Raw genomic sequence first — 24,414 nt, 5'->3', positions numbered from 1 at the left:
TTGTTCTTTGTGAAGACCTTTCTATGTTTTGAAGTCTAAATGAAACAGTTTATTAACTAGCTACCTTGGTGTGGCAAATTGACTTTGGCCCCTGTCAAGGGACAGAGGATACTGGTTAATGAGGATGTATAAATCTGACTGCTGGATGTAAAGATGGTTTAAGTGTGGAGTACATGTTATAAGTGTTAGTATGAACAATTTCAGGGGTGAGGAAAAAAGGGAACTGGATGGTGTGGTCAGAGGATACTTAGATGTATTGGATAACATGGGACCTTGGCGTGATGCAAATGGTATGGAATAAGGGATGGAGATTATACTGGGTCTGGCTGGGATGGAGGTAACTTTCTTCATAGCAGCCCATATGGTGCTGTTCTTTGTATTTATGGCTAGAAGTGTTGATAATGCACCAGTGGTTTGGCTGTTGCTGAACAGTGCTTGCACAGCATCAAAGCTCTCTCTCCAACCCACACCCTGCCCAAGGCCAGTAGGCTGGGGGCTTGCAAGTGGTTGGGAAGTGACATAACTGCAACAGCTGACCTGATCTGACCAAAGGGATATTCCCTGCCATAGGACATTGTGGTCAGCAATAAAAGCTCAGGAAAAGGGGGAAGAAGGGAGTGGAGGCATTCATGGTTATGGTGGTCATCTTTGCAAGTAATGGTTACACGTGCTGAGGCCCTGCTTTCCAAGAAGTGGCTGGACATCTGCCTGCTGATGGGAAGCAGTGAATAAATTCCTTATTTTGCTTTGCTGCAGCTTTTTATTTCCATATTAAACTGTCATTATCTTGAAGGGGTGGTGGCATGGGGGGAGAGGGGAAATCCTCACACCAAAATCAAGTCATCACAACACCGACAAAGGTGGACAATTTACACACGCAATAAAACTCCATCCCTCATCCCTTCACTGCTTTACAACCACAGAAGATTCCTCACAATTATTCCCCTCTCTGGCAACATCCAGTCCTAGTTTTACCTGTTACCTCTCCCAGTTACTGTCTTTATCTTGACCAATGAGCTTTTCCATCTTATTTTCTCCCCCATCTTGTTGAGGAGGGTGAGTGGCTGGGTGGGTGTTTGGCAGTTGGCTGAGGTCAACTCATCACATCCACTATGGTATCTTCAGGGGCTGCAAGGAAGTCTCTGCTCTGGTGCCTGCAGCACCTCCTCCCCTCCATCTTCTCTGACCTCAGTGCTCGCAGGGCTGTTTCTGACACTTTTTTTCTCACGCCTCACTGCCAAGCAGTGTTTGGCCCTTTCTTACATACATTTCTGCTTTGGCAGTTTTATTCCTGTCTTGTTTGTGCTGAACGTCTATGTGGGGTGATTTCCCCCCTTTCCCCCCCAGATGTATTGCTCTGTATTCTACCAGGTTTATATTATGCTACTGTGTCCATAGTTCTAACTTCTGCACATCTTTTATATTATCTCAACTGTCTTGGTAGTAACTGCCAATTTGATAACCTCTGAAGTTAAAATGGTGTTTGCTAATCCTCTTCAGATTTTTAATAAAGATATTATGTGTTTAGAATGGGTAAACAAGCTTTTATAAATGTATGAAATCATTATTTACCTCATAATTAATTGACATAAAATTATTGGATGCTGCAGAATTTTTTCCAATAATGCTAATCTTTCTGGATAGCTAAAACTCTTCACAGGATTAAACTTTCCTCTAAACCTGTTTACTTGCAGTCTTTAAGACCCTGGTCATAGTTATTTGACTTCCAACTGCTCTTGAAACATCACTGCTGGAGAGAGCCAAGGTTTAACACAATACTGCAGATTAATAAATTATTGGAATGTGCACTATCTTTCATAGTTTTGGAAATAAGTTTTTTAAAAAGAATTAATTATCCTGAAAACAGTGTTTGTTTCAGTGGAAAGAATAGCAGCATTTTGTATAACCCCTTGCTAGGAAGGGTTGCAAAAGTACTTCAGAAAGTCATTAAACCTCTGGACGTGTTCCCTTGTTGTGCATACTGTGCATATACCTCAGTACCTGTTTTTATCAGCAAGGAATAAGAATGGAATAAGGAGGCCTTTCATTGTCTAATATAAAACAAGAAGTTTGTATTGGTGCCAGGTACGTAATTTAGGAGCCTGAATTACTATGACCTGATACTATTTCGTGACATCTTGTGGAGTCATGGTCAAAGTGAATGTTAATGGGTTGCCATGATGAAGAGGTAACATCTTTATAATGGAAGATCTAGAGCAACAGGAAATTGGACACCCTGTGATTTACAGTAATCACTAAAGCATGCTTATTACTTCTTGCTTAGCCCCCTACTTGTAACTTGAAATAGATTCTAGCACTGCAGGGCTTCCATCTCTTCACCTAATGAAAATGGACAAAATGAAAAGGCAAGACCTTGTTTGGGAAGTACCTTCAAAACATGTTCAGTGAAGGTCATCATTAAGTATGAAGTGCTTCAGCCAAGCTTACTCATTTAAGACTGCTGTCCCTTTGATTAGGAGTCAGGTTTCTAAGTGCATAAAGTTTGCTGGGGGACTTCACACCATATCCCCAGAAGTCCCCTGAGGAATAATTTGAAACACTTGAAACTGAATACTGCTTCTGACAGGGTACTAAAATGGAGCAAGCATTGAGTACAAGTCTCTCTATGACCTGGCCATTTTGTAAAAAGTGTAGAAGAGTTGGAAGCAGGGACAGGTGACCCAGGAGGCATATAAAGATGCTGATCATTCAAGGATAGGGTTAGGAAAGCCAAAGCCCACCCAGAATCTGACAAGTCATGTGAAGGGCAACAAAAAGGGCTTCTAAGCAGATATGAGAGAAGATTTGGATCCACTGCTGAATGAGACAGGGAGGATCTTGTGACAAAGGATGGGGAGATGACTGAGGTACTCGCTGCCTCCTTCATCATGGGCTTTACTGGTAAAACTTGCCTTCAGCAATCCCAGGCCCCTGAGATTAGTGGTAAAGTCTGGAGCAAGGAAGGCTTGGCCTTAGTGGAGGAGGATTGGGTTATGGAACACTTAAATGGGACATACACAAGTCCATGGGACTTGGTGGCATGTACTAACAAGTGCTGAATGAGATAGTTGATACCATTATGAGACCACTCTTGATTGTCTTTGAAAGGTCGTGGCAATTGAGGGAGATTCCTGAGGACTGGAGGAAAGCAATTGTCGCCACTATCTTCAAGAAGCGCAAGGAGGAGAATCTGGGGAACTATAGGTGATTGGCCTTTCACCAGTCCCCAAGAAGGTGATGAAGCAAATAATCCTGGAAGCTGTTTCCAAACACATAAAGGACAAGAAGGTGACTGGGAGTAGTCAGCATGGCTTTATGAAGGTGAAATCATGCTTGATGAACCTGATATGACTAGCTTGGTAGACAAGGGGAGAGCGGTGGATGTGTTTATCTTGACTTTAGTAAGGCTTTTGACACTGTTTCCCATAACATCCTCATTGACAAACTGAGGAAGTATGGATTAGATAGATGAACAATGATATTAACTGAAAACTGGCTGAGCTGCTGGGCATATAGGCTTGTGGTCAGCAGCACAAAGTCCACTTGGAAATTGTTCCCTAGTGGTCTACCCCAGGGATTGGTAGAAGGGCCAATATGGTTTAACATCTTTATTAATGATCTGAATGATGGGACTGAGTGCACCTTCAGGAAGTTTGCAGACCATACAAAACTGGGAGGAGTGGCTGATACACCACATGATTGTCCTGCTATTCAGAAGGACCTTGAGAAGCTGAAGAAATGTGCTAACAGGAATCCTGTGAAGTTCTGCGAAAGGAAATACAAAGTCCTGCCCCTGGGGAGGAATAGCTGCATGTACCAGTACTGACTGGCTGGAAAGCAGCTTTGCAGAAAAGGCCCTGGAGGTCCTGGTGGATGCCAAGCTCAGCATGATCAGCAATGTGCCCTTGAGGCAAAGAACACCAACAACTTCCTGGGCTGTATTGGGAAGAGCATTACTGGCAACTCAAGGGGATAATCCTTCCCCTGTACTCTGGGGGGTGAGACATATCTGGAGTGCTTTGTCCAGTCCTGGGTGCCCTAGTATGGGAGAGACATGGACATGCTGTAGCAAGTCCAGCAAATGACCATGAAGATTGTTAAGGGATGGGAGTGTCTCTCATATGAGGTGAGGCTGAGCGAGCTGGTATTCTTCAGCCTGGAGAAGAGAAGGCTGAGGGGGAATGTTATCAATGTGTATGATCACAAATTGAAATACAGGAAATTTCCTTTAAACATAATTATTTTACTGTGAGGTTGGTCAAAAACCTGGAACAGGTGACCCAGAGAGGTTTTGGAGTCTCTATCCTTGAAGAAGATGACTCGACATGGACCTGGGCAACTTGCCTTAATTCACCCTGCTCCGAGCAGGGTGTTGTACTAGGAAATTTCCAGCGTCCCCTTCTAGTCTTGGCTGTTTTGTAATTCTCTGTTTCTGGTAATTTTTTTAAAATAAGTCTTGGTAGCTAGTTACTGTCAGGTGTTACAAATTTCCATTGGTGTCAGCTAGAATAGGAGATTGGGAAAAAATTTTGCATGGGAAGAGTTTGTAATCTTGGAGCATTCCTTGGATTAATTACAGGGTTTGCAAATCTTACACTTTAACAGCTTTTATTCTTGTTTGTGTCCTACTCTTCTTGTCCTAGTAGCTATCAGTCTTGAGCCTGCCCTTCTGCAAATCTCAACAGCAGATGTAGCTCAGCAGGTCGCCTAGCAGAGTTGCAAGCCGAAAATGATGTGGAGAACTTTCTACCTGCTCAGCAGGTGTGTGCTGTGTCACTAGTCCAACCCCACATGATGTTAGTAGGTTCTTGGCTCTGCTTGCTGCCACAGGTGTTCACTGAGGTGTAACTTTCTTCTTGTTTCCTTAACGTGGCAGCTTCTGAATCACTGCCTGCATTGTGGGTGTGGGTTCAGCAGTAATGCTTTCTCCAGGTCTTCAGATTGCTCATTTATCTCAAGGTACAAGAGCAATTGCAGGGAGTTAGGAATCTGTTTGTTGAAAAAATTGAGACTAAAACTGGTGTTCTCAGTGCTGTACATCTATTCAGACTTGTGTGCATACAGAGACTCAAGACCAGTCTTCACAAAACAAATCCATGGAGGATGGGCCTGCAGATCTTTTGTGTTGAGCAATGTGTGCAGTGGTAAGGTGGTGTCTCACAGCACCACTCATCTTGTGATTACAACATTCATCTTCTGCCCTTTTTGAAAGTGCTGCTTGCTAAGGCAGCCTATAAAGTACAGTAGAGACAATCAATACTGTCCCACTTGTGTGTCAGATCTCTTTAGAAATGCTGAGTGTGAGACATTTTTCATTGTGTTACCTAGCGGGTGTGTCAGCATCCCTGCCAAACTCAGTATTAGCAAGGTGACTGCAAGGATGGACTCTGAAGGCTGGGAATATGTCAGTGATAATTGAATAAAAGAAATCCCAACATCAAACCAAGATTTTATGCTTGAGACTGTGTATCCCTGTACTGCTACAGACTTGCTTTGTAAGAGGCAAGTAAATTAAACCGGAAATTTTAGAGGAATTTTTGTTTTATAGCTCGCACTGAAGTACTGGGCATTGGGTTGTTGGTGCGCTTTTGGGATGTGGCCCAAAGGTTGGTTTGTTACATGTTTCTTCAGTGGCACTTCACTACTGCCTTTTTTCCACCTGCAGCTGTGCAGCAAACAAGATTGGGAATTTCACCCAACTGAAATGCGGGGTTTTGTCCTCATTCCTTTGAGACTTCCCCACCCCCTCATGCAGATCAGTTTCCTGATTGGTACGATTGCAGCTGTATTAGCATTCATCTGCTTCAAGTATATTGGTCATTGTAGGATTGCCTTAGCTCAACAGGAAACTGTGAAATAAGGATATTATAGGTGTCTGGGTAATCAGTATCACACTGAAGCTGAAGGAGCTGAGGTTTAGAGTAGCCTCTGCTTCAATGCAGGTTAAACCATTGTCACTGGAATGAGAAATAGGTGGCTAATGTGTCTCACAGCACAATGCAGGGGTTTGGTATCATAGCAAACGAGGAACCCAAACACTGCTGGGCTGTAACTACATGGTGGGAGTTCATAAAATTATCTGTGTCCCTCTACTGCCATATAAAATAGCTTTGTGCATGTAGTGAGGAAGCCCTTTGGGATAATGAGAAGCAGTGGCATTGGGGCAAACAGAAGGTGGAATGGAATCTAATTTTGGTCAAACAAAGCATTCTGTTCAGGGCTCTGTAGTGAAATTAATAAGTTTTCTCTTTGTGAAGACTTCTTGTTTTTTCAAAGTGGTGTTTTGAGTGCTTTGAAAATATGAAGTGAAATGTTGGGATTATCAAAACAAACACATGCTTAATTTCTGCCATGCCTTGCTTCCCTACCCCCAAAACCAAACCAAAGCTTTTTTTTTTTTTTTTAGCCTGCTTATACATCTTTGAAAGAGCAAACTACAGCAATTTCAAACCTGTATGGGCTATTTCACTCCAGCTCTGTTTTGCTTCTATTTGTTCTTACGCAACTCCCACTGTTGGACAGGTCTTCATGGGGAGATGGTGAAATAGCAGGAGGGAGGTTACTGCTAAAAGGATTTGTTCTGTAAAGTTGGCAGCACAGATTTTGGACCACGGCCAAAGCTTGTTGAAGACAAATTTCACGTACTTCTGGCTGCCTGAGTCAAAGCTTTTGCTCCCATATGTGTCTTGGGCCAACCCTTGCCTTTAGTGAAAACCCAGAAAACCCATTCAGTTTATGGTAACATTGAAGTTACACCAGGTAAACTTTGCACGTCTTGCTATCCACACTGTAGTCAGTGAGATTACCACGAGTTATACTAGGGCAGCAGCTGTCTCAAAGTCTAATCAGTGCAGAAACCTCCAAGGGGAGCAGTATTCCTTTAAGGGACAGTGGGCACCCCACCACACTGTCACTGACTGTGTGCTTTTTCTTGTTACCTTCTTATAATTGAAGGCCAGCTGCCAGTAACACCATGTGAATTTGGAAACTGTGGAGCTGCACAATTCATCTTGCAATTATGCCTCCTCTGGGGTTCTGATTTTCTATTGTTTAATAGCACTAAATCCTTTTTAATTAAAAAACCTTCCAGAGGTACTAGTTTCAGACGAGTTACGTGAACAGTAGCCGCATCAGTTGCTCATATATGCACTGGGCTGTACAAAGGCTGGCTCCAAACTTGCATTAACACAGATGTGCCTGTTATTCAGATCTCTACTCAAAATCTTCTGAACTACTTGAATGCTTTTGTTTCAGCTTAGGACCTGTCTCTGGTTTTGAGGTGTCTGACACCTGAATTGGCTTGACTGCTGGTCTGTATCTGTATTGGTATCTTGCTCTGGCACTGTAGTGAATTTTGAAGCCACTCCTTGATTGTCTTACTTGGTGTAACTGAGTTAGTTTGAGCAGTTTGGGGGTCTGTTTCTTTGGAGGGAACTAAACCAGAGACTAATCCAGGTGTGCACTGGATTCTTTTCAGTCCTGGATGGAGACATAAGACCTAATGCTTTGTCTGTACTGCTATGAAGTCTTCCAATATGACCATACACAGGCCATTGGAGGACTCCTGAACTACTAGGCTCTCGTTAAATCCTGAATGTTTCTTGTGCCAGGTAGAGGGCCACATGGCTTCTATGCCTTTAACTACTGTTGACCATGATGCCTCAATGCTTTGTAAATCCCCATGCTCTCTAGATCCACCTTTCTCCTAGTTTGAAATCCTTTCCTTTAACTAATAACTTCCATTGTCATTCACCTTTGCTTGAATCACTTGTCTCCTATAATTCACTTTATTTTCTGTATTATCCTCTCTTTACTACATTATGTGTTGCAATGGTGACACCTGCTCCTTTGTTCTCCCAGAAGACCAGGCAAAGTACAGCCTGGGGACCCCTGGAAACAACATAGCTTTTCAGCCTGTGACGTGAAAGACCTGAAAGTCTCTCTGGTGGCAGAATAACCCAGCAGTAATATCAGATGATCTCTGATAGTAATATTGTGGCTGCCTCTAGCTACTAGAGATGCAGTCAGAGTCTGATTAAATAAGTTAAAGGGTGTCATGGAGGTCTGGGACCACAGTTTTGCCCAGTCACAGAAATTGCATGAACTGAGCTTTATGTGGGGGTGTGGTAATGCAGAGGCCGGAGACTGGGTTGCTGGTCTAGAGTATGTTTAGGTGCAAGGACACATCCAGGTCAGCTCTTTCCCATTTCCCCCTGCTATAACCTACATTTGAGACCCTTTTTCCAGCATTGCCCATTCCCTCTCTGGTGACAGAACTGCTTTTACTGATGTGTCTTTAGGTAGGTGTGGGCTCTGGGTGGAGGTCTTTGGGTGGAAATGGGGCATTACCTCGGAACTGCCAAGTACCAGAGGTTACCAGTCTGACCATGAGGATTTTATGCTTTTTAAAAGCAATTTCCCTAGAGCTATGAGATACAGGCAAACCTTCTTGTGGTGCAGCAGAGCTGACGGAAATTGTCTGCACAGTCCCCACCCTGCATTAGTGTCTAGCTTAGTCCTCGCTACTGTTTAAATCATGAACTCAGCAAGTCCTAACACCTCCCTCCTGTGTGGCATCTTCCCCTCCCCAAAACCTGTGATTATTGACTTGCACAGTTGTAGTGGCATCATAAACAGCAATACTGCAGATCCTATTCCCTTGTACACAAGCTGCAGAAACGTAAGGGTTGAAATGGATTTTGTTTGGGATCTGAGAGATTCATCTGTGGTTGTTGTGCCCACCAAGGAGAAGGGCTGAAAAAGGAAATAGAACCTTGTCACATTTGTCAAAGTGTTGCCACAAGTGCTTTGGGTCTGTGGCATGCCATATCGTGACCCGGGTGAGAGAGGATTATAAGTAGACTTCTGTCTCAACAGTGATTTTGGGTCGTTGATTGTTGGTGGAAGTGGCCAGTAGCATAATGCCCTCCCCACAGCAGAGTGCTCCTGGACTGGGCAGGCAGCAGCGTGGTGAGGAGCAGGCTGGTGGTAAGCACTGGTTTGGGGTCAGGGGTGTGATATAACTCACTTCCATCTGTCTGTATCTGTAAGTCTTGCTCAATTGTTGTCCCATGAGCAACGTGGTCCCACCAGTCTCCTGGCCCCACTGTCAGCAGGCCATTGGAAAAGCTTCTGCAGCCAACTTTTCCTAAAAGTGATTTACCTGTCCCTGCTCCTCTCCCCTACCCCACCATCAAACACGGTCATGGAGGGCTGATGGTCAAGCAGCTGCTCTCCTGGGGTGTCTGCTGTGCTGCAGGATTAAATCCATTGTCCTGGTCCTCTTTCCTTTCCCCAGGGTTGCCTGTCTGGGCACTCTTCAGACTCAGAGGGGGAGGGATTTGGGGGACAAAGTGCCATAGTGCTACAAGCAAAAAGCAGAAACAGAAGAAGATGTTTGCTTTTGTTTGTGAGACCTCCTATGGGTAATGATGTTGGGGCAGTGAAATGCTGCTGTCACCTGTGCGAGGCAGACTGAAGGAAACCATGCATGTTGCTTTCTAGAGGGCTCTGTGGAAAGCCCTACAGCTGAGGAAGTAGACGTTTGTGAGAGTTTTCCTTCAGACAGTTTTGAAGTATATGCATGGCTGGAACACTTGTTTTGGGGGACCAGGTTAAGCCTTGTCTGGTTTAATCTCTCTCACTTTTTGTTTTATCATCCAGTTTCACAGTCTGAGATCTTAAAACCAAGACAGTTAGCAGATGGCAACGTGGACTTATAGCTAAACTATCTGTTTGTCTTTTAATATGCAAGAAAATAAATTTCACTTCAGATATTGGATACAGTGAAGATGATTAGATATTTATTACATTTCTTCCCTTCTTTGGTCTAATAAAACCAAGTTTCCAGAAAGCTCTCCATAATGGTGAAAAGGGGTATGACCTTTTTTCAGTGAAAAAGATGTTGCTTTGCATTTGCTAACCCATAAGCAATTCAAAATTTATACTTCTTTGCACTAAAAGCTGTCTCAAGCTAATTGGCAATCTCAGTTTGCTTAAAAAAATAAAAAAACCCTGGTCTTTCAAGTTCGCTTCTGCCTCTGTTTGTTAGTCTTCATCTGGTAGTACACCAGAGAACTCTAGAACATATGCCTCTCATCTCAAGGGTAGATATAGGGACTGTTGGAAGAAATAATTTTAAAAAAATCATTAACAGATAGATGCATGTTAATAATAGCTATTGTGGGCTATGTGGCAATGCCATTCTTCATTTCATCAATTTTATTTGTTTAAACAAATGAAATACATTTTTAGATAAATTGCTGGTTAAGTTCAGATTGAGGTGCATGCAACAGAGCAGTAGCTTACAAACTTTCAGCTGGGGTGAGATATGTGACTTCCTTCAGGGACAGTGAAGAGCTCTATGCTCTGATTCCTCTTCTGCTGCAACAAAGCCATGGGTGTTCCTAATCAAATGTGTGATAGGAACAGAAGTAGGCTTTGCATGTGGCCAGACATTGAAGTGCATATATGGGTGATGGGAGCAGCTGCATGTTGTTCATATGTCAGCTACAGATCTGGTCACCTGAGGCCCTCTAGGAAGAATTTAGTTTTCTGCGTTGCTGGCCATAGCATAAATGCTGGACAGATATGCTGTATGATATCAGCTTGCTGTGACTGCATCTGTGGGAGTTACAGTAGTTGGCAGGACTGCATGTTTTCCAGCAATTTTTCAGTTATAACTGTATAATGTTTTTATTTTGTTAAAATAATTCCTTGAGATGTGCTGTCAAGGATATCAAGGCACACCTCTGCAGAGACCTAGCTAAGCCTCATTCTGTGACTGCTTGAGAAGTTGCCCCCAGCTGATCTGACTGTGAATAGGATATTTAAGTGAGAAATAAAGTTATACCCAGCTGCAAGGAAGCTACTGGACTACCTCTCTGCCTTGCCCATGCTAGTCCAGCAGGTAGCTTAGCTTCCAACAGACATGTTTGAGCTCACCAATGGCCTTAATTTTCATCTATGTTCTCATTACAAGTCTTGCATAATCGAAGTGTATGTTATCTAGCCACTTTTGTCTGCAGCACCAGTATACTCTGTTAAACAGAGGGACCTCAAACATTTCTTCATGTTAAAAAAAAAAAAAAGGCACTTAAGAACTTGCAGTTTTTAATTACAGTGGACAGCGTAAACTGAACTAATTAAGGGCCTGAATAAACGTAGTGCTTATGTGTGCTACATAATTAAATGCCTTGCTGAAAACAGCTTATTATCTTTCTGGCTTACTTAAATGTTGCTAATTAGTAAAGTATTGCTGCCCACCCGCCCCAAGTCCCAAAGATGGGATAAAACATGAATACCTGATCTTAAAACAGCATAGGTGGAGAACAACTTGCTAGAAGAGTCATATGACCCACAGCCCACTTCTTCCTCCCTTTTTCGGGAATCCCTGGCACTTCACCTCTGGATGATGGGAGATACTCCTCTCACATCCAACCTATACATGTTTTCTTGCATAACAAATATGCTTTTGGTGCCATAGTGAGCTTAAAGGTTGCTTCATTCTCCCAAGATCCTCAGTTGAATTTGGGTGAAGATACAGCTCAATCTATTTGTATATCTGTAAAAGTAAATGCTTTATGTAAAGATGAATCGCACTCTTTGCCTCTTGAAGTTATTAGCTCTGTGTTTGAATTTTTTATAGTATTTTCATTTGACAGAGTAGTTATGCAAAAAATGTGGACTGACTTAAAAGGCATCTGCATATAAGTAGTCTAGTTATAGAACATCCTTCCTTTTGCACCATTTCACAAATGCAGCTTTAACTTGAAAATGTGCTCACCTATACAGTGATTGTACTTGTTAATCATGTGCACGGTTTTATTTGTTTTGCAGTATTATCCTTTTCCACTCGTGTTTTGCTGGTAACTTGCCCCTTGACAGTTTTCTGTAATAGACTAGATTTTCATTTTCCCTGAGACTGGGGTCCTTGCTGTGAATTTTGAAAGTATGTTTAGTTCTCCTCAAACATGCTCCAGATGTTAACTATTAGGATTCCCATACATCACTTTAAATTTTCTTTGAATAAGAACAAAGTTTTTCTGGGCAACAGGTTTATGAGAGAACCTGGATACATGACTAGTTCAATGACAATAATAATGATAGTGGTTGTTGGCACCCAGCCAGACTCATCTGACCTTTCTGGAGCTAATTTACTTTTTGACAATTGGAATGAGCAGAAATGAATTAGGCAAGAAAAGGATCAAGTGCTCATCAGCATATTGCCTCTGAAAGAAAAAACTGGATTCAACACGCAAAACCTGTCTGATAATTGTCCTGGAGCTTAATGAAGCAAGGCATCAACAATTTCCTTTAAACAGTATGAAAGCATGGGTAAAAATGTGGAAAACATTGCGTTTGTGTGGCTGATGAATGACAGCAGACCTCTCTAAGTTTTTAAAAGTGTGAGGTAGCATTGGCAGTGGATATTCAAGGAAAGGATTGCACCTTGGCAGGAAAAGAAAAGTTTAAGTCGAAAGGATTGTTTGTCCATCCAAATACCTTTCAAGCAATGAAAACTGAGTGAAAACAAAAATGGAATAGAAAACTTGGGGAAGATTACCAATAGAATGCTGTAAGAGTTCCTGTTTTTTAGATCGGGGCTAGGTCCCAACTTTGGGGTGGAGAATCAGATTGGTGTAAAGATTGGCTTTGTAATGGAAAGGTAAATCCAGACATACCTGCAGCTGTAGTGGCCTCCAGTCATTACTGACAGGAAAGATGGCGGTTTCTGAAATAAAAGCACTTGGTGCTTTTTTTATTATTTGTAAGAGCTTGTGTTTAGTAGCTTTTAGGCTTGCAGAACTTTGCTTGACTGAGTATCAACACAATATAAGTTTGTTTTAAGGCTGATACTTTTCAAAAATAATCTGTCAAAACCTTGTTCTGCATTTCAGCGTGTGGATGAGGAAGAGGAAGATGTTTTCTACGGTATTGGTGATATGCCTCTTGCAGCTCATGGGGGTGAATTTCTTATGTGTGCTCCTGAGACTTCCTAGAGTTTGTACCCTAGTCTCCAGAGGCCACATCAGAGCGGAGCAGTGGTCTTTTCGCCTCCAATCCTGTGTGACTGTCGGGCTAGATGTGCTTTTGGCACACTGGCTGGGCGGGACTTCTTGTGCCCTTGCCAGACAAAGTAGGCTCCAGATCAGAGAGCAGAGGCAATTCATTGATTTCACCCTTCCTCACTGCTTGACTGGAGCAGGAGGAGCTGCTGGGGTGTGATGAGGAGGGCTGAGGAATGGATTGGCAAGAAAAAACATGAGAGGCTGCAGTCAGGTTGCAATTTTGTTTAATTACAGTGTTTTTGGAGAATGGCAAGTCAGAGCAGAAGCTGAGAGAGGAATAGGAAAGTGCAGGGTGGAAGGGGAAGGGTCAGCAGTGGGTAGGTAGATCAGCAGCATAGAAGTAAGCATTGCAGCAACAGGGAGGGTTGGAGGAATAAAGCTGAAGAGGAGAACCCAGGAGGGGAATGCAAGTAGGGGAGGAAGAGGAATGGTGTGATAGTAGCTAAAATGAGAAGGGCAAAGGAGGCAGAGAGAAGAGGAAGGGGTTGGGAGAGGAAGGCAGAGAAATGTTAGTGTTAGGGTATATCTGCTATGGAGCTTGAAACTCAAAATTGGTATCCCCTTGTTGTGTAGTAGAGAAATTCATTGGCAAAGCACAGGGATATGCTGATGTGGCACACTGTAGTGTCCTGAGCAGTTGAATCAAGGACTGTATTTCTTCTTATACTTGAGCTAGCTGGGTTTGGGGTTTTATTGCATAGTACTACTTCTTACCGTGTAGATGCAGCTTATATCTGTAATGCTAGGTCTGCAGAGAGAGTATAAGAGCAACATCTGTAGGAAAGCGTTTACCAGTTGATACAATTTTTCTTTACAGCTTCAGATGCTTTAGCTCATGTATACAGAGGTAATACGCCTTTAACCAATGCCAGAGTGCACAACTTGCTCAATAAAAATGTACGTCTTCACCCTGAAACACGTGAGACTTCATTGTATTTGTTCTACTTTGAAGTATCCGCTTCCTCTATTTTCTGTAGATAGTGGGTAATACTTGTGGAATTATAGTCATCTCTAAATTAAGTTTGATGGTTTGGGTTCCTTTTTATTATATGTTTTGCAGTTGCCTGTGCTGAAAGCTTTCAGTTGTTTAGAATTTTTTGGTTTATCTTTATAACTGTCCTGTGAGAGATGATAAATTAGGATAATTGAATCATTGGTTCTTTAAACCATTGTTTTTGAGGATAACTAAATACCACTAAATGCCAAAGATTGGCAGTTTGTTTGCAGCACCTGGCATTGGTTTTAGCCTGCATCTTCTGGAGCTTCTTGTTTTGCTCATAAGCTGCATCGAACAACTGGTGTTTATTTGCATGTGTATTTCCCTCTTCCTCCTAGCTATACATATTTAACATACTAGTTATCCATTGTTTATTCTCAAAGTTGTTTTTCCTTGCTTTAGCTCAGCAAACATTATGCTAATGATTTGCCTAGCTGTTTCCTTTTCTTTTAGCTTGTTTTTCTTTCACTGTCTGCATATTTTGTTTGTTTATTAGGGTTTTGGGGGTTTTTTTGCTTATTTTTATAAGTCCTTGGAGCATGGGCGTAGTAAAATAGATCCCTTCCTCTGCCCTTGGAAGACTTTAGTTGTCTTTTGCAGCCTTTTAAGAAAACTTTTTATTGAATAATTTTTTGCTTCATTTTAACATCCTCTAATGAGATGTTTTCTATTAATTAGATTAACTAACTGATCCAATAACTTTAAAACACAAAACCTCTTAGCACTGTTGTTACAAGTTTATTATGAATTAAAATTCCAATCATGTTTGTTGTTGCAAAAAATTTATTCCAACCCACTTTTATTCTGAACAAAACTTTTAACGGTGCTTTTTGGTATCTTACCAAACCTTCACAAAGCTGTACTGTTATCATAAATACTTGTTTTTCATAAACAACCTTCTTTTATTACCTTAATTCACATATCTTTTATAGTTCATAAACGCTCTCTATTAAACTTAATGCACACATATATGTGTACATTTTTATGAGTTGTTTTTTAAAGTACATTTCAAAAAGTTGTGAAGGCTGCAGTGTGGTCTAGCATAGTTAATGCAGCTCTTTCTCGATACGAGTTACTCAGCTGAAGTGCTTGGAGAGTATAGCTTCTTTTAGGGTAATAATTTGTGTTTAAAAACAGTATTGTTTTTCAGGAAGATATTTTAATTGTTTATGAGATACTAACTCCTACCCAACAATGTATAAGGTTACAACTTAATGAATGCTTTGTGATTTGGCATGGTCTGTTTTGCTCACACAACCTTTATTGGCCACCATTATGCAAGTAGTTTTTAATTAGAAAGCTATATTCTATCATTTTTCCACAGATCTCTTATTCCTTCACTGTGCAGAATGGATCTGCTTGTGAGATATGTAGTAAAGGGGGCTCTTCTCTGCAGGATCATTGCCTCACTAACTGTGGGAGTTGGTGTTGAGTGAGGCAAGATAGTGCAGAGCTGGCAAGGATGATCTCTGCACTAGGAGGACTGAATCCCCATGCAGAACAAGTTTTGTGGCTTCACAATTTTCTTTGTTGAATAAATCTGGCTTTACTAAGTGACTAGAATATGCTCTTTATTTTTTGGATCATCTGTGTACACATATGAGATAGTAGCACTTTGTGTTCAGTGGGGAGCTGAATGGACCATACAAATAAGAAAATACTGTGTTTGGTATAGACTTGATTCAGTATGCTTAAATATGACTTGACGTCTTACAGTGGTAAGGATGAATGATTTCCCATTAAATGATCTCCCTCTATTCTGTATCCTGAATAAAACAGTGGATTTTGTTGGAAAAAAAGTATGACTCTGTACGTAGAATGGTGTTATGTGGGTTAAAACCCACATAAGTAGCTTTAGCTTAACACTTCCCAATTCTTGAATGTTTAGTTTTGTTGTGTTAATTTCATTCCAAAATGAATATTTTTAAATAAGAATTTATATGCAGGCAATATCCCTTGGGTGATGCCAAACAGCATTATCTCCATATGCAGTCTCTGACTCTGTGCTTTTGATAGTACAGCACAGGATTCAGGCACTGAGGATTTCCAGGGCATGCAGGGTGGGCTTGTGCAGCCTGTGGCATGGCCTGTGCTCGCTTAATTGCATCTTCCCTTGCACCATGTAAAGGTATCTGTTAGGTCTGCATAAGTTCACATCCATCTGTGGTTAGGAGTGTGGATGCATGATTCTTTTTCTCTTGTCACTCTTCTTCTTTGCAGTAATTTTTTTTTTTTTTTTTAATTGGAAGAGGCTGGAAAGATTCTTAGACCTTTCAAGCTAGGAGCTAGCGATGGGGAAAATTCACAGTAGGGATATTAGGATCTTTCCCCACCTCTCACCAGACCATAGAATATAACTGAAAATTATTCTCTTCTTGCTGCAGGAACTTGAAGTGATCACCAACCTTTCTGCCTTCAAGGTAAAATGCAAGGCGTAGCTGTTTTTCAATTTTTTTTTTCATCACTAAAACAAAGAAGTTGGGATGACTAATATTCTATGAGGGAGGAGGAATAGCGGGGAGGGATACTAAATAAAGTACTTTTAGTTAAACTGCCTGTTGAGGTAATATAATTTCAGACGATGTGGCATTGAGCCCAGCATAAATGCGTATTTTGAAAAATGTGATTCTGGGACAGTAGTGCAGGCTGGACCTCCTCATGCTCCCCAGAGGCTTCGTGATCAGGCTGCTCCCTGGTGTCCTATTTCCAGCTGCACGCTCACAGGTGAGTCCGTGAGTCCTGGGTTTCGGATGTCTTCGCTGTAAGCAGCACCAGGATTGGGACTGAGTGACACTTATGCAGCAGCTTTTACAGCTGAGAGTGGCTCCTTTCAGGAGAGCGGTGCCCACGTCACACCACATGCTAGCTGAACAGAGCCAGCTGCTGACAGAGGCACAGTCTCCTACGTTCTGATAAATTGTTGTCCCCATCAAAGGGCAAGTTGCTCATTTCAGGAACTAACCAGCCTGCTTTGAAGACTGTCGCAATGGTGTCATATTACAGAGTCCCTGTTTTATGGGAAAAAATTGTTACCTTTTCCAAAATGTTTCCCCTGCTGGAAGTGGAGAACAGATATTAACAGAGGAGAGGTCTATAATACTTGACACACAGCAGCCAGACAAAACTGTGGTCTCTCTTGTTCTTTTTCTCATTCTCTCATGTCTCTACCTGAATAGAATTGATTGGGTAGGACATGCTGTAATTTGTTTTTACAATGAATAATGTTCCAGTTTATCCTCGGGGACAGTTGGGTGAGTAATCTCACACCGACCTTGTCACCCTGACGTTGTAAAATGCAGATCAGGTTGGTTGTTTTAAGCAGAGAAATCATTTAATTTGCTTTTATTTCTAGTAAAAGGGGGCTAATAAGGAAATATTTGTGAGCCTCCTGCCCATATGATAACGTATTTTCTCTGTATGTGAAAGTATTTAGCTAGTTGTAGTGTTTGATTTGACTTACAGGCTCATCAGAGAACTAGATAGACGTTAACTTCAATGCTAACTCTTGGGCTCTTCTCTCTGTCTTTTATCAGTTTACAGAGACTGAGTTCTGGGCATCAATCCATGTTTTAACATGTAATTCTAACGAGGTGTGATTGACACTGTTCAAATAAACTGGCATCATTAAGTTGCTCCTCCAAAGGTTGCGCAACTTTGTGAGTGAATGCATTTAGCTTACAGGTTAAATAAGATTCCCTATGCACTGGCTGTAGATTTTCTTGCTTTTTTGTTGTTGTTGTTTGCAGAGGACAGTAGCCAATTCTAGAATGTAATAATCAGTGTGATTTGAAACATTGACTGTATTGTAACAAAAAGCATTACAAGACAGGAAAAAGGTATTGTAGGACTGCAAGGAGGCGGTAACCACTCGAACCTTCAAAAAAGATTGTTCGTCATGCTGGTCTATTAGAACTGAAGCTGATTGTTGTATGTTTGGTATTTGCACTGCATTAAAGGTAAGAGGGCCCAAGTCACTCTGCGGAATTCAGGCATGGACAAATGTGAATCACCTCTGACTAAACCACCTGCAAGCAAGAAGCTGAAATTGCTCGGCAGTTGAGGGGGGAGCTGTGTGTGTGCCTTCCTTCTGTTGTGGCACACAGGCAGCCTCCAAGCATGTCATTGTTAGTTTGCCTCTATGTATTAATAACTGAATTTTTTTCAGCAATGGCTTCATATGAAAATTGAAGGAAATGAGTTTCCTGGTGAGCTTTGGATCAGGCCCACAGTAAAGGGAGAATATGTACAACTACTATCCCTTTATCCATTTTAGGAGGTTGAAGATCTCTGCCATCCTAAGCCATGACCAGCTGTGCAGAGAAAGAGTCATAAAAAGTTCATGTGAAAAAATTGTTTTAAGAACATTTGTAGGTAGCTTTAATGCAAACCACATACTTTCCTTGGAGCAGTAAGAATGGTAAGAAACCTGCAGTGCTTGAGTCAAAATGTCACTGATTAGAAGCCAGTGGATCTCTTTGAAATTAGTTGGAACTGCTTTCACTAAGCAAAGATGAGAATTTAGCTTGTATATGAAACAATAAAGATCTAAAGTCTCCACTTCAGGTTTTTATCAGTTATTTTGGAGACACACCAGAGCAGAGTTTCTGGCGTTGAGACTTTTCTCTGTCCCTCTCTTCAGTGAGGCAAGACCAGGGAAGAGCCTTCAGTTAAGGTAACATCTCTTCTGATCTGTCAGTCATTAGCAGCCTTTTTCTTGTGTTTGGGCAGTAGCAGGTGGCTGCCTGTGATGGACCTGTTGCCCAGAGGATGAGTAGCTGGAGGTTGTTTGCCTTGTGCTTCTAGGAAACAGAGAAACCAGGAATGGCTGCAGGTGATGTGGTTCAGGAGGCGTCTCCTCTGAAGGTGCATCCTGCAGCAGCTGTGCTGTGTGAAGGCCAGGGCTCATGGGACTGTGGCTCTGGGCCTCCTTTTCTGGAGGGCTTCTGTGGCTGATCATGCACCATACAAAGTTGTCAGCACTCCTGGGCTGGGTTTGCCTCGCAGGTCCTGCACAGTACTGGTGTTGGGTGTGCCCAGCTGCAGGGGTGAAGGGTCTCATGTGGTGTATATCCATCACCCAGCCCTTCATGGCCTTTACACTAAACCTCTACTGATGTTGTGTGGGCTCTGTGGTATTGGACACATAACTGAGAATAATCTATTTCCACAATGGTAAGACTTGTTTTCATGTTCCTGAGTGTAACTGGCTGCCCTGCAGTACCTCAGCCCTGTGCTCTCTTCATGTTGTGGTTTGTGCGGTCTCTCAACTCTTTTATAAGCATCTCTCCATGTATCAACCAGAATCTCAACACCGCCTTAAAGTCTAAGTTTTCTTTTTTAACTTCTTCTATTTCATAAGCATTTTGGCTAAAAAGAATTCCATAGACCAGACATATACTCTCATACACACTCTCATATGCAGTCTCATCTATTTGGATTTTTGGTTTGATTAGTTCTTTTGCTTCTTAAGGCTCCTCCTGGATACAGGCAGCCAATTGGTCTTTAGTTGCCTCTGTGTCCTGTGCTGACCACCACTGTTTTGGCAAGCAGTGAGGCTACAACAACCTGACACAGCAGGGTTGTGGCTACCCTGAGGTCCATAAGAGCTGTCAGTCCAGTTTGAGTGTTTGTGTCTCCTAGATGTGACAGGAACTCTCCAGTGTAATAGGGTTACATTCGTTTCTCTTCATATCTAAATGAATTGTCTTGTCTTTCTGTCTGATGGCAAATTTCATGTTTCTTTTACTGTAAAGTCTTCCATTCTCCAATATATGCCAGGCTTCAGCATACAATAGATTTTCCTCCTTATAAATTCAAAAGAAGTGTTATCAATAAAAAGAAAATTAAAATGTGTCATGATGATTTGGAGAAAAAATAAATACACTGAGGCTAAGCTTTCATCCCAATTAAACCTTGACATTAAGAAATACTGGGGGAAAAAATTCACAAAGAGTTTCAGAGAATGTGAAATAATGTTTGGGTTTTTTTTGTTTGTTTGTTTGTTTTTTTAAATCAATTCTCCTTTAGCAAGTTTTTCTTTTTTTCAGGAATATAGTGGAATTTCTTTGTGTGAGATTTTCTCATAATTTTGTCTTGTAATACTTCTTGGTTACAGCTCACACAATGGCAGTCAGATGGAATTTTTGAGTCCTATGACCCTCTGGACTTTAACCCCACTGGATTTCACCTTCGTTGGCTTCTAATATATATGATATTTACTGATTCCCGATTCCTAGAACTGCCTTTGCATAGATGTTTTGAATGGCTTGCTTCAATTTGCTGTCCGTTAATCCTGAGGGGAGACAAAATGATGCTTGCTGCCCTCCATCAGGTGTAAGATCCGTAACATTGTAGCAGCATCCTGACCGAAGGAAGTGGTTGGCACTGGCAGTAGATAATGAGTGCAGATGACAAAATATTCATAGCAGTTAGTGGATGTGAATGTGTATGTTGCATGTGCTGACCTAATCTCTCCTAGTTTTGTGTAATCATACACAGATATCCTTAATAGTAAGGAAAAACCTCCACCAGGCATAACTTAATTTTTATATCATCTTTATATTATTTTTATATTATTTCTTACTGGTATATTCAAGACACCAATTACAAAAGCAAATAGACTATGCCTACCAAAGCCATTATCAGTTACCATTTAGCATACTCATTAGAAATGGCTTATTAGAGTATGAATATCTGTATTATTTTTTAAAACATCATTCTTCACTTAGAATACCTACTACTAGTCTACTGCTGACAATTATCAAACAAATTACTAGTTGTCAACTAATATGCAAATAGCCTACTAGGTTGTTATAATTTCAAATAAGTTTTAATATTCTCCCATTGCACAGAAATGCTCAGTTCTAATGAGTTCTAGTTTGCAGTAATGAGGGAGCTGACAACAGGATGACGTTGCAGCAGGCAAGGCTGCGTTTGAGCAAAAGCTGTTATTGGGAGGTATTTTGATATCCACGGAGAACTGAATCCTCTTAACTTGGCTCCTCACACCTCAGAACATTATAAGTGTCTGTTTCAGAACATAGCCTCTGTAGAGGCTAACTCTGGTTGAGGAATTGACCCAGCACTGCTTTTTGAGGGGTAGCTTCATAACATAGAATACGTCAGTTTACTGGGTCACAAGTGTGATTAGTAAGAAACTTTGTTTGCAAAGCAGCCAACATCATTACTCTAGCTTATGCTCTGTTACAGGGGCATCTCCAGGTTGCTTATGTTCAGCTGCAAAAGTTATTAGACTTTCCCAATACTCCAAACACCAGAGAGAGGGTTTCTTTTGATACACTATGGTTGAGTGCTCCTTCCCCTTTGTACTTTCATTTTGGTGCTTCAGTCTGATCTAATTTTATTATGAGCCATTTCATCATACCTGCTTTTACAAGATCAAGCTGCTAAGTGCTTTGGAAAGACATTTTATTTATTGTTGCTTTTGTTACTCGAACACAAAGACAGAAGAAATAAAAAGAGTACATGGGCAGTTTTGGCAAAGATTTACAGCTTCATTTTGTAGTGCAGATGTTTGTATAAGCATTTACATTTTGAGGAGCTTGTGTTAGCATACCTGTTCTGAGGTTTCTCTGACTCTGGGTCTGCATGATCTCAGAAAAGAAAAAGCACATTTACTCTTTGTGCATCTTCTTTTCCTTGAGAATTTTGTAGCTGAGGCTTAACATTTCCACAATTTATGTGTCTTAAAATCTAATATTTCAGTGACCTGGAACTTATGCATGTTGTGAAATCCACACAAAGATGGCAGCAACTATTTCAGACTGTTGTTGCTGCTGAAGGGTAGCAGTTGTCCTGGAGTATGCACCGTCTGATCCCTTTGCAGCCATGTCCTCCCAGGCTGGTCCCTGGCCCTGAGGACAAGCAGCAGAAGCGTCCGCTTCAGGCAGAGAGCAGGCAAAGTACTCCCCCAGTGATGCTGCGGCTTCCCCCTCCAGCCAGGAGAGCAATTGCTGAGGAAGAAAGGTTGCACCAAGCCTTGGACCACTCTGCACACCTTACCCCACAAGCAGGCTCTCCTCCCATTAACCCCATGGCTTGTTTTGCTTCTGGCAGTGCTGCATGGGCAGGTGTACCGGTTTTGCACCCCGGAGGGGACGTGGCTGCTGAAGGAGAATTCAACCCTGCCCTGGAGGAACCTGTCTGAGTGCGAGGCCTCTGACCAGGTAAAAGTTTCCATCTCTTGCTGCTGTTGTTTAGACCAAAACAGAAGAGCAGAAAAATACAGTCATTGATGCCTGGGCGTTTTTGTCCTGTCAAAGTAATCTTTACCGACCCATCCTGGGTGCCTCACTTCGGTGAACCTAATGGTAAGGGACGTCAGGCCTCTCCCCTTCAACAAAGGGAATGTGAAGCATAGACAAGAGCAGGTTTAAATTTATGTGAGAGCACTAAGAGAAGTGAACCAGGTAGTCCTAGCTGCGGTGCAGTGCGGAGGGCTCAACTGCAGCCTGCCCGAACCGAAGGAGTGGCCTAATGTTATTATTCCTTTGCCTTTTCTTCCATTGGCACGTCATTACAATAAAGTGACTGTTTGTTCTCTCTGTCTTGTTAGCAGCTATTAAGGCAATTGAGGTCAAATGAACTGAAGGATATTTGCTTTTCACCTTTAGGCAGGGGTAGGCCCTGCTTTTTGTTTGTTTGGGGGTGTTTTTGTCTTTTTACCTTAATTTGCTGTGGGCGATGGAATTAGGCTCGTCAGTGTTATTTTCTTGCCCTATTGCTTTATACTCTGCAGGGAACCGAGTCACCTGGCACCAAATGAAAGAGAGCGTAGGGATTTCCAGGGGATTTTTGTCAGCCATTGGCGTCAGCTAGCGCACTGTGTGCGTTCTCATGGCACGTGATACCATTACTGCTGTGAGCCTCCAACGGTGATGCTTTTCTTCGCATAAATTGAGTGCACTCTCTCTGTCCCAGCATACTGGGAACAAGTACATGCCTAGCTGAAACAGTTCAAGTATATGAAATTCCCAAGTGCTGCAGGATCTGTGTCCTCTGGAGTTCCCATTGCTCAGTGCCTTGTTCTTCAGAAAGAATAAATGGCTGCAGACTAGAAGGAGATGGGAAAAGAGATAGTTTCTAATTCTCCAAGTATGTTAAATTTAACTTTTTCCTTTAATTTGCAGCCTTATTCCTTGTCCCTTCCATGTTCTGGGCTATCCCAGCAGAATGCACTATCTTAACACAAAGTGTAAGCCTGGTTGTTTGACTTTTCTGTGTTTGCCATTATGGTTTCTTCCAGAGCTGTGTTGGGACATGCCAAGGAGAGAGATACCTAATGGTAACACTTGGTCATTGGGCACCTGCCTCCACGTTTCCATGAACTGATCTGGATTCTAAAACCCTGTGCACATGGTGTCACTCCCTGAAATGTGAACAGCCATGCTTGGTTTTCCAGCTAATGTATATAGACCCCCTTAATAGCCTACTTTGGTTTATGCATCCTCTACATGAGAACAAGAGGTTATTTTGATAAGTTTGCTGTGTATTATGTTACAACTGTTGCTAAAAGAAGATCCAAAGGGTTTGTGAGTGAATCCTTATAAAATAACGTTGTTTACTTTAAGCGTGCAATGTGGTTTTGATCTGCATAGATGATTTAAATTGTTGGGTCTCAATAGTTTGCCTGAGCTTTCATACTGAAGAGATTTTTCTTTTCTCTTCATAAGGCAGCTCTCGTATCCTTCCCTTTAAAACATTAACCTAGAAAATCCCTGAGGAACAGCCTGTATGCTCACCTTAAATCCTCCTGGCTGTGCTGTACAGTGAATAGCTGTACTTATTTCTGAAGTACAATGAATGTATTCCTTTGTACAGCACAGGTCTCAGGAGTCAACTGCAGAATTACCAGCTTGAAGAAGAGAAGTAAAATGCCTGACTCTATTTAGACAAAGATACATGCTTAGAAATGAACCAGAACAGAGAATATGAATGTGCCTCAGAGGCTGCTGAGCAATAACTCTGTGTTGTAATTCAGACCTGCTGTAGCTTTTCAAATACTTCTCTTCTCCCTAAAGATTTTGGCCAACACTTTCAAGCAAGGGTCTCAGTGGTCATGTTTTCAACAGTGAACCTTGAAGAGAGCCACAGCCCAGGACTGTCAGGGGGGTCTGAGCATTCCCGCGGCTCTGGCCCGTGTTGGGTTGCTCCCTCCCAGGCAGTGCTGTAATACTCAGGTCATGAGATGGTGTTGGGCTATGGTGCATTACCAGGAGGTTGCATAGTTGAGGCAGAAGAGAGACTATCTGGGGGCAGAAAAGAGTTTAGTTGTATGAATGCAAGGCATGCTTTGCATCGGAGTCGACGAATAGGACCTGGCTTGTT

At 41.9% G+C, this 24,414-nt stretch overlaps 1 protein-coding gene across 1 annotated transcript in view; it reads left to right on the top strand.

Moving 5' to 3' along the window:
* The window catches only part of GLP1R (glucagon like peptide 1 receptor), an 85,416-nt gene that overhangs the window by 29,576 nt on the left and 31,426 nt on the right, over positions 1 to 24,414 (top strand). Inside the window, exon 4 of the mRNA XM_069800373.1 lies at positions 22,144 to 22,253. Coding sequence (XP_069656474.1) covers positions 22,144 to 22,253 — 110 coding nt within the window. The remainder of the gene's footprint in view (positions 1 to 22,143; positions 22,254 to 24,414) is intronic.

The sequence above is a fragment of the Haliaeetus albicilla genome, chromosome 13, assembly GCF_947461875.1.
Source record: "Haliaeetus albicilla chromosome 13, bHalAlb1.1, whole genome shotgun sequence".
NCBI lineage: Eukaryota > Metazoa > Chordata > Aves > Accipitriformes > Accipitridae > Haliaeetus > Haliaeetus albicilla.
The sequence above is the reverse complement of the archived record's forward strand: the minus strand, read 5'-3'. Positions and strand labels throughout refer to the sequence as shown.